Below are 14651 nucleotides of genomic sequence, written 5' to 3'. Positions count from 1 at the left end.
GAATCCCTATGAAAGTGAAGTCAGAAGATAGCACACACTTCTAGTCCCAACAATCACATCACAGACTTGATGCCAATCCCTTCAAATCTCACTCTAAACTGCAGGAGAAAGTGACATTATTTCAGCAGCTCACCTGAAGCAGCTACCTGGAAGGGAAGCCTGAGTGATTAGAGTGTAAGAGAAAAGATAGAACAGAAAAATCAACTAGATTCAATGAAAGGTCAAACTGACAGCAGTTTAGAAGGTCACACAAAGCACAGGAAACAGTTCTGCTGGAGAGGGCCTTGGAATAAAGCAGTCTGCTGCTGAAGGACCTCTCTCATTTGTTATGAAAAGCAAAATGGAGCAAATAAGGCTAGGTTTCAAGAGAAAAAAGAATAGCCTCATATTTTAAGCTGTTTCAAAGTACCGAGAATTTTCAGATCCCACAGTTGATGTTCCACAGAGTCGCTCTGTATGAGAGAAAGCAACACAGGGCAGCTGCAAATTTCATATTTCAAAGAACTGATTTGAGCCCTTGGGGTCTAATTTTATTCACAATGACACCGATGCACACTGAGTGCTACACAATCATAAATATCTTTAGAATCACAGAATCACCAAGGTTGGAAAAGGCCTCCAAGATCATCCAGTCCAGCTGTCCACCTACCACCAATAATTTCCTCTAAACCATGTCCCTCAGTACAACACCTAAATGCCCTTTGAACACAACTAAAAACAAAACAAAAAAAATCCCACAGATTGTGCATGTCACAAACTGGCATCAAAATAAGAGGATGTCTTGGCACTTATCTGTGTCATTTTTTCATATGTAAAATGGGAACTAAGCTATTCCTCCTCTCTGATAACTATGAAAGTTTATTCTTGAATATTAATGAAGCATATCTATTTCAGCATTAACACCATAGAAAAAAGAAAAAGTTTGTCTACAGATTAAATCTTGATCAGTGCTTATGAAGCAAAAGATGAGACTATACAATGAAAATGATAGCAAGATAAAATACTATACAAATGCTTACATCATCATAAATACCCCTGCACATTAAATTTGATAGGGTCCAGTGGGAAGAAGAGTGTCATATTCAACTGACATCATAGCTATAAACAGTTTAATGGCATAAAAAGACATGATGCAAAGAACGCGTCTTTTTGTACCATAAATTACTGTTTATCATATTAGGGAATGCAAGAGTATCAGCTCTTAATTTATTTTGAGGAATACATAGCACCAATTCAAGCTGCAACTATCAAAAAGACCCTGTAAGGATGACCACTCTATACTTAATCTCACTATCTTTGTAATGCCAACGCTTCCATCTCTCAAGCCCCTTCTGGTGATACTTAATTTCAGGAAGAAGGCCTTCATATTCCAAGAATGTATGCTACAAAGAAATCAAAGACTAAAGAGAAAAATCTGTACTGATCTCGTGGTAATATTCAAAAACATTTTAATAGAAGTTCAAAATTAACATAAAATATTACCAAAACGCATCTCTCCCAAGTGATGATGCAAATACAGTTATAAACCAGGCTAAAAAAGAATATTAGTTTTTAAATTGCATCCTTCCATAAGCATATTTGTGTTCAAGAGATCAAAAGATTTTAGAAAACAGAAAGGAAAGAAGATAGAAAATGAAAGGGAATACACTTAGATAAGCTAATTGTTGAAATAAATAAGTAAAAAAGATTTCAAGGAACAATGGATACTGAAGCTGCAGAACGTTGCTATTGTGGGTAGTGGGTCTGTGGATGACAAAAAGGCAGATTCAAAAGTATTTGCTGAAAGATCAAACAAAATGTCAGATTTCTAAATTCCATAACAGGGGAGTTTGGAAACTACAGATTGCCAAAAGAATATAAAGGGTAAGAATATTTTACTCTACTTATTTCCATTATGCTCCTTGCATGAGCACGTAGTACTGATTATTCCACCAAGGCAAACAATATACCTCCAGTTTGTTTCTATTACCTTACAGCTGGAAAAAGTTGCTCAGTGACCATTTGCATGAAAAGTGTTATTTTTGAAAGACACTGTAATCTTAATAACACACTGCTGACATAATTTTGAACCTTAATATAGGTATTACGTTGTCCTGTAACTTCGCTGGTATTTTTCACATCACTTTATATGTATACATGGCTCCTTAGATTAAAATCATCAGGAACAGAAATCTGTTTCACTTTGAGCGATGGAAGTGACTATAAATTCCTGCACTAGATGTTAATATTTGTTCTATATACTATAAACTGTATACACTTAATATTCTGTCTGAAAGACAGAAAATATGCTGAATGTACTCTCTTCACAAGTGTCTGCTTTAGAGATAATCAGATTGTAAGAATGGGCAAAGAGAGATGGAAATGATGGAGAGTAATGTAGAGATATTATTCTGAGATCTTTACTTCCAGATGAAGTACTTCAGACTAAGCTTAATGTAATTTCATTTCCAACCACTAGGCTGTATAAAAATTTATAAAACACCTTAGCACTGTAGAAATATAAGGTTACTTTAAAAATTAATATATGAAATGTACAAAAAGGTTGGATGGGGCCCTGGTCAGCCTGATCTGATGGGTAACAACCTTGCCCACAGCAGGAGGGTCGGAACTCTATGATCTTTAAGGTCCTTTCCAACCCAAGACATTCTGTGATTCTATGGTAAGTCAGCAGTAACAGTACAGTTCTAAGAAGTCAGTCAAGTTTAAAGTGGACAAGAAATATCTGTGATCTAGATGAGCAGACAAAATTCAGAGATAAAACATACTGCTTTCTTTGGATCCCTACATAAAACATCATTGGCTATCATCACTTTTTGGGATGAGATAGCACTAGTGTTTTTGCAACTAAGAGAGAGCACAGGGTACCAACACTTCCACAAGGGGAGCACAGCTACCTAACAAATCTTTTCTGAGCTCTACAGTCCTGGCAGCTCTTACCAGCTCTTCCAATAACAGTAGGTAGGAACTTGCATGCAATCTATATGTTATAGAAATGTCATAACTAATTTTGTCTAATGCCATCTGTTATTGGTTTCTCCGTGCCAAAAAGTGTCAGTGATTCAAACCACTATTGTCATACAAAAACCAACCATGCAAATTATCAAACAAGATTTGGAGATATTTTCTGTGGTGTGAACCTGCTTTGTTGGACCTGAGTACTTATCACTGAACAAAAGAAATTGTTCACAAAATGGCTGGATTATCAACACTTGTAACTGTTCTGAAACTTGCAAAACACAAGCACACCCATTTCCACCAAATCCATGAATGCACATGCATTAGTAGCAGACTTAAATGCAAATAAATTTGCAAACTGCAAATACATACAAAAATACTGATCCATCAACTGTAAAAGACTTTTTCAATTAAAGATTTTAAAGCAGAAGAATTATGACATTTTTTCTACTAAACATCTAGCATGTTAGAAATGCCTTAGAGTGAATATAATCTTAATTTATCAAGTCAGATGTATTACTACTATGGTTCTTTTAAACAACAGCTACAGATACTGGAAAACAAATGAGTGATATTATATAATGCCAAACTGCACATTACACATGCTTTACCTTCATAGAATCACTCAGGTTGGAAAAGCCCTTAAAGATCACTCATTTCTAAATCTATAGACACAAATGTCATAGAATTTAAAACTAGACTTTGCCACTTGCATATCTGGTTTCTGTGGACACCAAGAGGTTTTAGCTTAAATAAACCTTTTCCCCCTCTCTCTCTCTTGAAAACAAGCCAGTACAAGCCAAGGCCATGATTGCCTCTAGAATTTAAAGATTTTTTTTTCTTTATAAATTATTGTCGTAACAGTCTCACACTACTAATTTTCTATTGTTAGATCACTCTTTAGGGCAGACCATGCCTAAATCTTCTTAAAATTGGTGGGTTTCAGATCCATAAAAGAAAATAAGCTGTTTTGCACAGCAGTCTACTATGGTGACTATTTTGAGGATATTTGTGCATCTGATGAAGTTTTAATCCCAGAGTAGGCATTGTTTCCCATAGAACATTAAACAAAAGCTGGACTACAGCACCTTATGTTTTTGAACTAAGACATCTAAACTAGACAGTAGATGATGACAATAGAAACTATGCCATTTACATCAACAACTCATTCAGAACTGCACAGAAGGATCCATTCTCTGACCAAGTTTCAAAATCCTGTCCTGTAACCAGAAGCTTAAAATAATTCTTCCAAGTTTCTTTCAAAATATGTGAGGTTAGCAGGAGAAATAAAGCAGAGCAAGGACTACACAGCAGGTTTCTTCTATCCCAAATAAACATCACGTTCAAATGAAGGCAGAAATGTCAAAAATTTCTGCAAACTGTTAGAACTTAAATATCAAGGACCCAAACAGATCCTCTACAGAAAGAATATCTTCTACATTTTCCAAACCTTTGTGATCACACTCCCTATTTTATGAGGTTAAGGATCTTCAGTACTGGCTTAATCTGATTTCTGTCACATGCCTGGTGAGGTAGGTCACTCTCTTTCAAACTGAAAATTTAAAAACTTCTAGATGGATCAGGATTTTGAACCTATTCTTCCATAATTCAGGCAGATGTTCTGTGTCAAAAACATTTGTCCATCTATATGCATCTCTAAGATGTAACAAAAATTTTACCTGCCCTCTCTTTTCAGTCATGATTAATGAAGTTGGACATGGCTTGGCTTACCTTATATTGCAGGATCTAGCTCCCCAGCTGAAACAAATGAGAAACATTTCTTATGAGTCCTTATGGGATTTAGGCATAAAACCAATGCTGAACACTTCAGTGGATGTGTGTATACTTAGTAACATAAAATGAGTCAAAGAAGTGCCTAAATAGAAAGGTGTTCCCCCCCCCAGAACAGCTAAACAGGAGTTTCTGCATATTAGTGTGTCCAGATGTTAGGTAAATATTCAAATGTCTGATGTGAAACTGAATTATGTGAAATTCAGATCCAAATTGCTTCCTTCAGGGGAACTCATCCTTGATCCACTTAAAGGATCCTACTTACTTATTCCTGAAAAAAACAAAGATGAAATGAGTCTATTTTTGGTACCTCTGAATTTTAAGAGATGGACTTTGTCTCTTACACCCGTCCTTTCACAATCTTACAGAACCTGGCCTAGGAAAGACTGACTGATGAGAAAACAGTAGGGCTACAACTCCATTCAATACCTTAGATATAGCCATCAGCTGGGTTTCAGCTTTTAAAAGCACTCTTTACACTCCCATGCACCAAAAATCCATTAGCATCATTTCTAGTTTCCCACTGAATGAAGTGTATTCTTCTTTTAGCCTTCACACTGTTTTTTACAATGATTCCCAGCATGATCTTCACATGAAGAAGGAATTACTTAAATATATAAGTTTAGGTTATTCTTCTATATAATGCAACTATTAAAACAATCCTTTAAATGAGCCTAGACCTATCCTACACACCAGAGAGAAACACGAGACTGCACTCATAGAGGCCTGCCTACTTTCTTAATATCTCCCATGGTTTCTCTTTCATAATCTGCTCAAATTCCACTGTCCACTGGTTTGCAACAGTTTTTTTCTAATACTGAAACTAAATATTCTAGGCTGAAATTTATATTTAATAATGCTTTATCCAACCACCTGCCTACAGAAAACTGCAAATTCACCCAGCTCCCCTCTCCCTCCAAGCATATTTTATGTCAACTTAAACTTATCAAAAGGTGCCCTTGCTAACTGGTGGGTTTGCCTTTTCCAAAGAAGTAGTTTTCTCCCAAATGGAGGACTCCACATTCCTAGGACTTGTATTACACAAAGGCTCTAGGTTAAAATATAGTGCCTAACTGCCAGCATGTTTCCTAAGGAGAAACTGAACTGAGATTCTCAAATGTTCTCCATCTTTCCATAACAAAACACAAGTTTTTCAGTCTTTCTATAACATGTTAAAAGTATGAAATCATCTTCCCATTCACTCACACCTTGACATAAAGAAAAGGAACGTGAATGTGGTAGAAGATAGGAACTAATGTTCCAAAAGCCTGACAGCTCTAAAACCATTCTAGGCCTTAAGCGTGCCAACAAAAGCAGACAGAATATGGTTTTAAACACATGTATGTATGATATATACATATTTAACTTACACAATCAATAAACACAAATATTTACTACTGGTGTCTGCTGGGGAACAATTTCATTAAAACAAGGGTAAAGAAAAAAACCTTCTAAAACACTAATAATTCCTAAGCATTAAATGAACTTGCAGATCAAGTCCATCTAAACCAAGTTCCAGTGGTTCTGCCTTCACTGTCAATTGCTCTACATGTTTCCTATCCTTATTTTGTATATAAACTGTGAGATAACACACTGAGTAACAGAAATCAAATGCAAATTAGAATTCTGCCAGTTTAAAAAAAAAGTTAAAAAAAAATCAGTCTGTAGACCAGCCAACCAGCCTCCTGGACTGTTTTGCCATATGAGCACTGATGCAAAGAAGGAGGCAGGGAGGGGCAACATATGGTAGGGATGGCAAAGAGCAGCTTGGGATCACTCAGCTGCCCAGACAGATTTGATTTGTCATGGAATGGCAACTGCTAGTGTTTGCAATGCAAAGTGTACAAATAAAAGCTCAAAAAGCTTACAGTGCTCCACTTTCTACTAATTTATTTGTCTCTCTACAGTAATATATTTTGTCTGCTTTTCTAATTTGGTTGCATCTAACCCTAAACAAATGTTCACAAACTACTCAGTAAGTCAGAGTATCATGTTATGATTAGATCCTGCCATATTTAACAGAGACTTCATATGATTCTTCAGTTTCAGCACTAAAATCCTGTAGGTTAAATTAGATGATTTTGTTTTTTTAAATCTTATCTGTGAAAGGGACAGAGTCCTCTTTCCATATCTGCTATCTCAAGCACTGATAAAAAGCATTCCTTGCAAATATATGAAAAATGATTTATGAAACAGGAATACTGGGGAAAAGGAAAAAAAAGAATAAAGCCTACAAATTGAAGGAAATGCATTGGCGTGCCTTAAAAAGTGTTAATACTGTCAGCTAAAATAATATTGTAATTAGCATAGAACTTAGATTCTGTGCATGTAAGAAATGATACAGCAACCTGCTAATTGAAAACAATACCATTCAGATGTTACTGAGGCACAAAGACTGGTACATAATTATGTGCAAGGAATGGGAGGGTTACGAGAAATGTTTCAATCTAGTAAACCAAGACTGCTGAGAAAAGGCTAAAGCAATAACCTTGAAAACAAGCATTAATAAGGTACTGTCACAGCACAGGAAGGATAAAGTGTTTGTTTACACAGTGAGCCAAATTTACCTGGAGGCAGGCCTACCTTTCATAACACAGTCACATACATGCATAGTATTTGTATATGTAAGTGAGAAAATGAATAACAGCTTTAACTAAAGAGAATCAAGAATTCACCATAAGTCTGCCTATTATTAAAGGTCCTATAAAAATAGCATCATAAGTTATATGTTTAGTGATAAATTTGACAGTGTTAGAGTTGGGAAAACACACTCATGTTTGCTGTCGCTTTTTAAAAAAATGAACATACATATTTACAATTATGATTATAAAAAACAAATGCTTGTATCTAGCTTTTGGTGCCAGTACTGGAATTAATAATTGCCAGGTGTCCCTGTGAGAGAGAAGCAGCAACTGACCTGCCTAACAGTGATTCTGTAAGAAGAAATTCATTAAAACTGTATTTGCAGAGCACTCAGATACCACAGCAAGAAGCACTACGGAAAATCCTATGAGGAAATAAATCATTCTGTATGCAGTGCAGGATCTGGCAGATGTGCAATAAAGAAAGCCTGGAGACATACATTAAATACGAGATAAAAAAAGATTCTACCCATTATCAACAGAGATAATATGCCCTGAATGAGCATCTTCTCCCTCAGGCATTAAATGTTTGATGTATTCTCATTTCATACAATGGAAAAATCTTCTTATTAACTAACATGGTAAGATTACACCAAGTACCAGTTAGGTATTTCATGTAAAATATAGCATCAGATAATGTAATTAAAGTCTATCATAGATACATGTTCTGGAGCTAGTATTTCCTCACTATCGAATGGCTAATTTTGCAACTAAATAACACTCCTGTAGTGCAACAATTATTAGCAAATGTATACTACTGTAGCACTCAGAGGTTCCTACTGCCGCAGCTCAAGGAGTGTTGGCTGAGTAAATCAGTTCATGCCTCACAGTGCGTTTGCTGTGCTGCTTCTGGAATCAAGCTACCATTTTCTATAGCTAGCTCAGGTCAGTCAGGATAGCAAAGACATGGCAAGGAAAAGATCTAAAGTGCTGACAAAACCTGCAGGTTCACTGGTAGCTCAGATATCTGTACAAACATGCTCACTGTTCTGTAAATTATTCACTTTATTTTACTCTACAACACTTCTGTTCTGCTCTTCTGTCCATGTAAACTGAGCTTTGTCTTACCCCATCAGCTCAAATCTGAAGTCAGAGTTCAACTTTCTCCTCTGTCAAACAGTAGGGATAGGAAGGATGGGTAAGGAGGACTCTAAGATGCCCCCTAGGATGGAAAGATCTATCAGAGCTACTTTCTGCAGTACATCAGAAATGGAGTGAGGAGGCACCATTCATACCTGTCCACAGAAATGAAATACCTGATAGAGTAAGCTGGCTTTTAGCTGTAGTCCCAATATCTGGGCTGAGATGCAGTAATGCTGTTAAATATTATGGTTCTTAGTACAAAAAAAAAAAAAAAATACCAAACCAAACCAAACCAAAAAATGATCATGAATGATCAAATTTAGCTCATCAAGCAGTAACTTTGGCTTTTACATTGGCTACTGAAGTCAAAAAGGGCACTCTTCCTGAAGATGCACAGTGAGGGAGACTCCCTGGGCTAAGAAAATGCAGGTGATGTTTGGGAAGCCCTGACTGCACCATACTTAAAGGTTCTCAGGTACTATTTGAACAGGCACAGCCTGTGGTTGATGATACCCAAGTTAACACTCATTCTGACCCCAGGAACCAGCCTGCATGGAGTAGGAGCACAGCTCATGGGTGCTGATCATCCAGACTGGTGAAAAGAAAGACAAGGCTCTTCCACAACCTGTGTAATAGCAACTATATCTTGTGTTCACTAGGACAGTCTGCCAGTCCCATTCTGCTCTGCACTGCTGTGGTTTCACCTTGAGCACTGCCGGTAGTTTTAGGTGTCACAATACAAGAAGGACAGAAACCTGTCAGAGAGCATCCAAAAGAGGGCTACAAAGATGATAAAGGGTCTATAGGGCAGGATGTATGAGGAACTGCTGAGGTCCCTGGGTGTGCTCAGAGCAGAGGAGCTGAGGAGAGGCCTGATGGCAGCTGCAGCTCCTCACAGGGAGCGGAGGGGCAGCGCTGAGCTCTTCTCTGTGTGACAGCGACAGGGCCCGAGGGAACGGCATGGAGCTGCATCAGGGGGGAGGCAATGGGGGTTAGGGACAGGTTCTGCACTAGAGGTTGGTGAGCATGGAACGGACTGCCCAGGGCAGTGGTCATGTCCCCAAAGTCTGTTGGAGTTCAAGAAGCATTTGGACATTGCTCACAGAAATAAGGTTTGAATTCCAGGTCGTCATTTGTGAAACCAGGAAAGATCCTTGTGGGTCCCTACCAACTCAGGATATTTCACAATTCTAGTATGCAGAAATGGTCTGACTATTTCACAAAATCTCCTTTAGAAAGAAGATGATAGTCTATGCTTACCTAGCAAGGGGAAGGCAGGCTCTGGAATGTGCAAAACTCCCAAAGTCAAACAAGCTATGTAAGTGCTTTCTCTCCTCACTACTGCTTGTAGCCCGGGCTACATGAACATTTGCTGTTTAGGAACAATCAGCTGAGTTTATAGGTTGGTGAAGCATGAAACAGTACTCAGACCCTCCTCTGCCCAATTCAGATAAACAATTAAGTCTGACCTTCTAATTGAAAGTGGCATGTCAAACCTAAGTTGTCTCTTAGGAATGCAGAACCAAATAAAGATTAACAAGTTCCTGGGAATAAAAAACAACAAACCAATATAAATGTAAGGCAACAGAGCTGGCAATCATTTCATCATCATTAAGAAATTTTAAGAAAAATTCAAGAATTTGAAGAAATAAACTAAAATACAGAATGAGGAAAAGCATCCATACTGAGAAAAGCAGGAATTTACAATATTGATCTTCAGAAAAGGCCAAAAGTAGAACAGGGATCTAAGAGGATGGCAACAAAACTCACAAGAATTACTACATAAAAGTTACTCTGATTCTCAGAGTAGCTCAGAGCACTCAATTATATTGATCCCTTCATTTGAATACTCTAAAATTTCCTGTCTCAGGAATCTGAATTAGTCATAAGGGAAGCTGAAACTAATAAAATAGTAAAAGCTTATGTTTTATTTGCTTGCTCAGCAAGTTAACGGATCTAATTAATTCCCACAAACTGACATAAATGTTAATGACAAATGGTTTCCTTTCCCAGTTAAAATTTTTGCTCATCTTTCTTGGAAAGGGGATTTTTTTTTATATTTGGTATTCTAAATAAATTATAATTAAAATATCAATTGTGAGGTACAACAACATAAATGCACAGGCCCTACCTTTAATTGCATTTGACTCAGTGCAGCTTGGGACACCAGAATCACAGGTGAATGAAATGACTTTTTTAATAGACAGTTTCATTGGTGTTGATATTATAATAGACATTTATTTTTTCAACACATCAGAAAAATATGATTCCTTATTTCACAGATGTCTGTCAAAGCTAATGTAGCCTCAGAATCAGTATCACCTTTAGTCATGCAGTAAAAATAATCAAAGTCCTGGAACAGGCAATGTCATGAAGTGACAAGTCTCCACAATGATCACATTGAAATAACACATCAGTCCTCAAAAACATGCCAGTCTTGGCAGTCCACTTAGTGAAACAGGACTTCCACTAGTAATTTTTTGTTTTATTTTCCCAGTCAGGAGATTATAAGGAATTTAAACAAAGATTAATTCTGGCTGGAAAAGGATGTTCTTTATTCTTTATCATGCAATGATATGTTAGGGTGTTGGCACAAGTAGTAAACACTTAACTTGTTTTTTTTTTTTTAGAATTCTCTTTCTGATCCATATATTAAAGTAACCTGTCTCAGAAATGATGATTATCAGGATATACAGATTACCTATTCCTTTTAAAATTTATCCTACCATTGAAATAATGCTTTCATCAGAATATCTAAATAAAGGTATTTTTATTCAAGAGAAATGTGTGTGAGGTTGTCAAAATTCTTAAGAGATCCTTTTAGCATTTCTTAAATTCTCTTCAATTTTATTATTTTTTTAGACAGTTTTACATAAAGGAAGTCATGTAGCTTCAGTGCGTACCTCTTCTTTGAACAGGGATTTTGAATTTCAAAACAATCCTTAGGAAAGTAGGCACACACATAACGCAGAAACCGGTGTCAGTTGGCCAAATCCGACTAAAAGTACTTTCCTGTACTTCAGAATCATCAGTAGCATAGACATGTTTTAATAAATTATTTTGTTATTGCTTTAAAGAGGAAACTACCTTGTCCCACAGAGTATAGCAGCAATTTCTCAGGTAGCACTGCCTACCATTAGTACGGCTATAGTGCATTTAAACATCTATGTAAACACCGCATCGCCTTTTTAACCAGTGCAAATGGCAAATATCTACTCCAGCCACAGTAAGAGTTTCAGACTTTTAATAACTATGAATCAAAGAAAACTCAAGGCTCATAGGACAACGCAGCTCAACAGTAGTTTGCAGTTCACATGTCATCTGGCTTTAAAGTAAAATGAACATTACATAGCAGTCAGAGGCATAACAACATAAAGACATTGGTCTTACCCTTTGATTTCAGGTCATTTAATACTTTTGATTCCACAGGCAGTATGTCACTCACTAGTTTTATCTCAATATTTCGGGATGCCAGTTCAAGCAATTTTTCAAAAAGACGTTGACCCTGGAAAGAACAGTAAAGGAAAGCGAAAGTGGTGAAGCAGTGTATTGTTTAAATGGCATATCATCAAAGATTCATGTCATATGCATACCTACTACAGTGGGTGAGTAAGTAACTTCCTAAATATGGTTAAAGCTACACTGAAGGTTAGCAAGTTACTGTTCTGAAGGCCAAACTTGCCTTTTGCTTTTCCCAGGCTGTGCAGTATCACTGATGACGACAAGCAACACACAGAGAGTGAAGTGTCTAGTTCTTGATGCTGCATGAATGTATTTTTATATTAGGTTTCTTTTAACCAATTACGTTATGTTAAATCAGCATAAAAAGTGCATGGAAAAGACTTCATCACACACTTTTGTATTGATTATTTGTTGTTTTTTTAAGTGGTTCCAAATATAGTGCAAAAAACTTTCATGTAGTCACATGCTCGTGTTTAGAAGAGCTATACCAGACAGAAAGACAATAATCTACATTTATTTTATGTAATTTTCCCTGTTATTATGCATGATTTTTACTATGTAAGCACTATTTCTAACAAAGAATACAAAAAGGGAACCTCATACATGTTACAGAAACCAAGATTAAGGCAATTAAGGCAATTGTTTCCCATGAAAAATAAAAATCTCCAATCAAGTCATATTTTTCCATGTCCAAAAATAAAAGAAAAAGTTGACTTCTACAGAGTGAATGTTTAATTCAGAAGCCCTCTTTCCTCACCACACCACGAAACAGCAGCCAATGGGAAGTCTCTTTGCCCTGTGAAGTCCAATTGAACCTTGCTGGGATTTCAGCAGTCACAGAAATTAGCTCTTCATTTGTCTACAGTACAGACATTTCCTAAGATTCACTTCCAAATGTATATGGCAAAATAAGAATACCTAGCCTCCTACAAACTAGCTTTCTCAAAATTACAGAGCAGCCAGAGACTGTAGTGGAAACACAGATCTGCTATTAGTGCCTGTTTGATGGCTCAAATCCACAGCATAGCTCCCTGCTCAACCCAGGGCTTCCAGGAATTTAGCAGTCAACAAGATGCTGCAGCAATGAAAGCAAGAGAACATAACAGTAAAAGCATGCTCTACATGAAGATCTGAATACTTATTAGACTCAGCACTTTTGAGATGACTAGGTGTTCTTGTTTGGAAGAAATAGCACCCACATTTTATCTTACATACCTAAAAGCCCTTGTTGAACTGCTATGCAAATCAGACATTCCCATTAGTCACAAAGCTAAAAAGATCTTTCTCATCTTTTTAGTTTAATTTATTTGTGAAGGATGTTAGTTGGAAGGATTTATTTATTAAAGAAGGCAGATGTTACCAGAGTTAAGAATTAAAGAGATAATAGTGTGCAGGGGTTGGGTGCTGCATACAGAATTATGCAGCAGCTCCAGTGAAACCCCTGGACAGCAGCACCCTGCTACTGAGCAGCATTCCTTGGTGCCCTGGATCCCCCAGAGGGTCTCTCCTGTAATTGCTGCAGACTAGTGCTGCTAGACTGCAATCACATCTGGGGTCCACAACAAACTGCACTGTTTCCAGCCTGTACCTTGACCTGTTTTACCTGATCTTAGCATGTGCTGATGTGTCCAGTGCGGCACCCTGGCTACTCTGACAGCTGAGTGGCCCACCCAAGGGGTGAATACATCATTTGGAGTGATTCAATTAAGACATCTTCTCTGAAAATACATCTGTTTTCCCATCAGGAACATCAGAAGCTATGTGTTTATCATGTCCTTTTTTGTCCAAATATGTTCACACATAGTGAAACTTCAGACTGATAAAAACATATAAACATCTCTAAGTAGCAATTGTTACAGAATCATGAAGTGTGGCTAAGACTAGGACTGCACTAACCACAAACATCTGTGTTTCTACATGAAAACAAAAAAATATCATCCAGCATCAGAACTGGAAATAAGTCCTTCATTTATATCTCTTGCTGCATAATTCCTCACCAGATATTAGAATCCTCACCAAGGCTTAAGTCTAGGCATTCTAAACAACTATGAGAAATACACAAGCTGTTTTAGTAAAGTAGGACATAAGAAATTCTTTCTCACTGTTGAAGTACCTGGCCTTCTTTTCCCATTAATATTAATTTGAAACTCAGTTTCTATACTTTCTGACACATTCACTTGCAATTTTACTGTTTTGTTCTATGAAAAAGAAAAGAGACAGGACAGAAGGTCTGAAGATTTTTGTCACTGTTGTCAGCACATTTGAAATGCTTCTGTTAAATACAAACCCTCATCCTGTCATATAGACCACACTTTCTCTGTGAGACAATATGAGGCTGCTGTGCCACTACATCCATCTGAATCACTCTTATACAGTTAGATTGTGAGGACTGAGAAATAGTAACAAGCCAAATGCCATGGAAATGCAGCACGCTACTTTCACTGTTTTTTTTTGCATTTTAGCATACAATAACATTAAGAAAACAACTCTCCTGATAAAATATTATCTTATATTTTCACAACGCTGTGTCAGGAAATCTACTGAAAAAGACAAAATAAGCTGTAAAAAGTATATAACAAACAAACAAACAGCTTTAGGCTACCATCCATCTCAAACAGCAGTCCCAACATGCCACAGCAAGCTGGTGAACAAAATTAAAAAAAAAGTTACAACTACCAAAAAACTCTGAAATTCCCCACAAAGAAGTTTCTTAACTCT

General features: G+C 36.9%; 1 protein-coding gene across 5 annotated transcripts in view; it reads right to left on the bottom strand.

Annotated features, from left to right (window-relative positions):
- Positions 1-14651, bottom strand: part of PLD5 (phospholipase D family member 5) — a 205141-nt gene that overhangs the window by 46790 nt on the left and 143700 nt on the right. For all 5 annotated transcript variants that reach the window (XM_090135364.1, XM_090135361.1, XM_090135360.1 and 2 more), the window contains one exon: positions 11862-11976. In XM_090135364.1, the coding sequence (XP_089991490.1) occupies positions 11862-11976 (115 nt within the window). The remainder of the gene's footprint in view (positions 1-11861; positions 11977-14651) is intronic.

The sequence above is a fragment of the Phasianus colchicus genome, chromosome 2 (genome assembly GCF_987193195.1).
Source record: "Phasianus colchicus chromosome 2, bPhaCol1.hap1.1, whole genome shotgun sequence".
NCBI classification, from domain to species: Eukaryota; Metazoa; Chordata; class Aves; order Galliformes; family Phasianidae; genus Phasianus; species Phasianus colchicus.
Note: the sequence above shows the minus strand (reverse complement) of the source record. Positions and strands in the feature narration are given on the sequence as shown.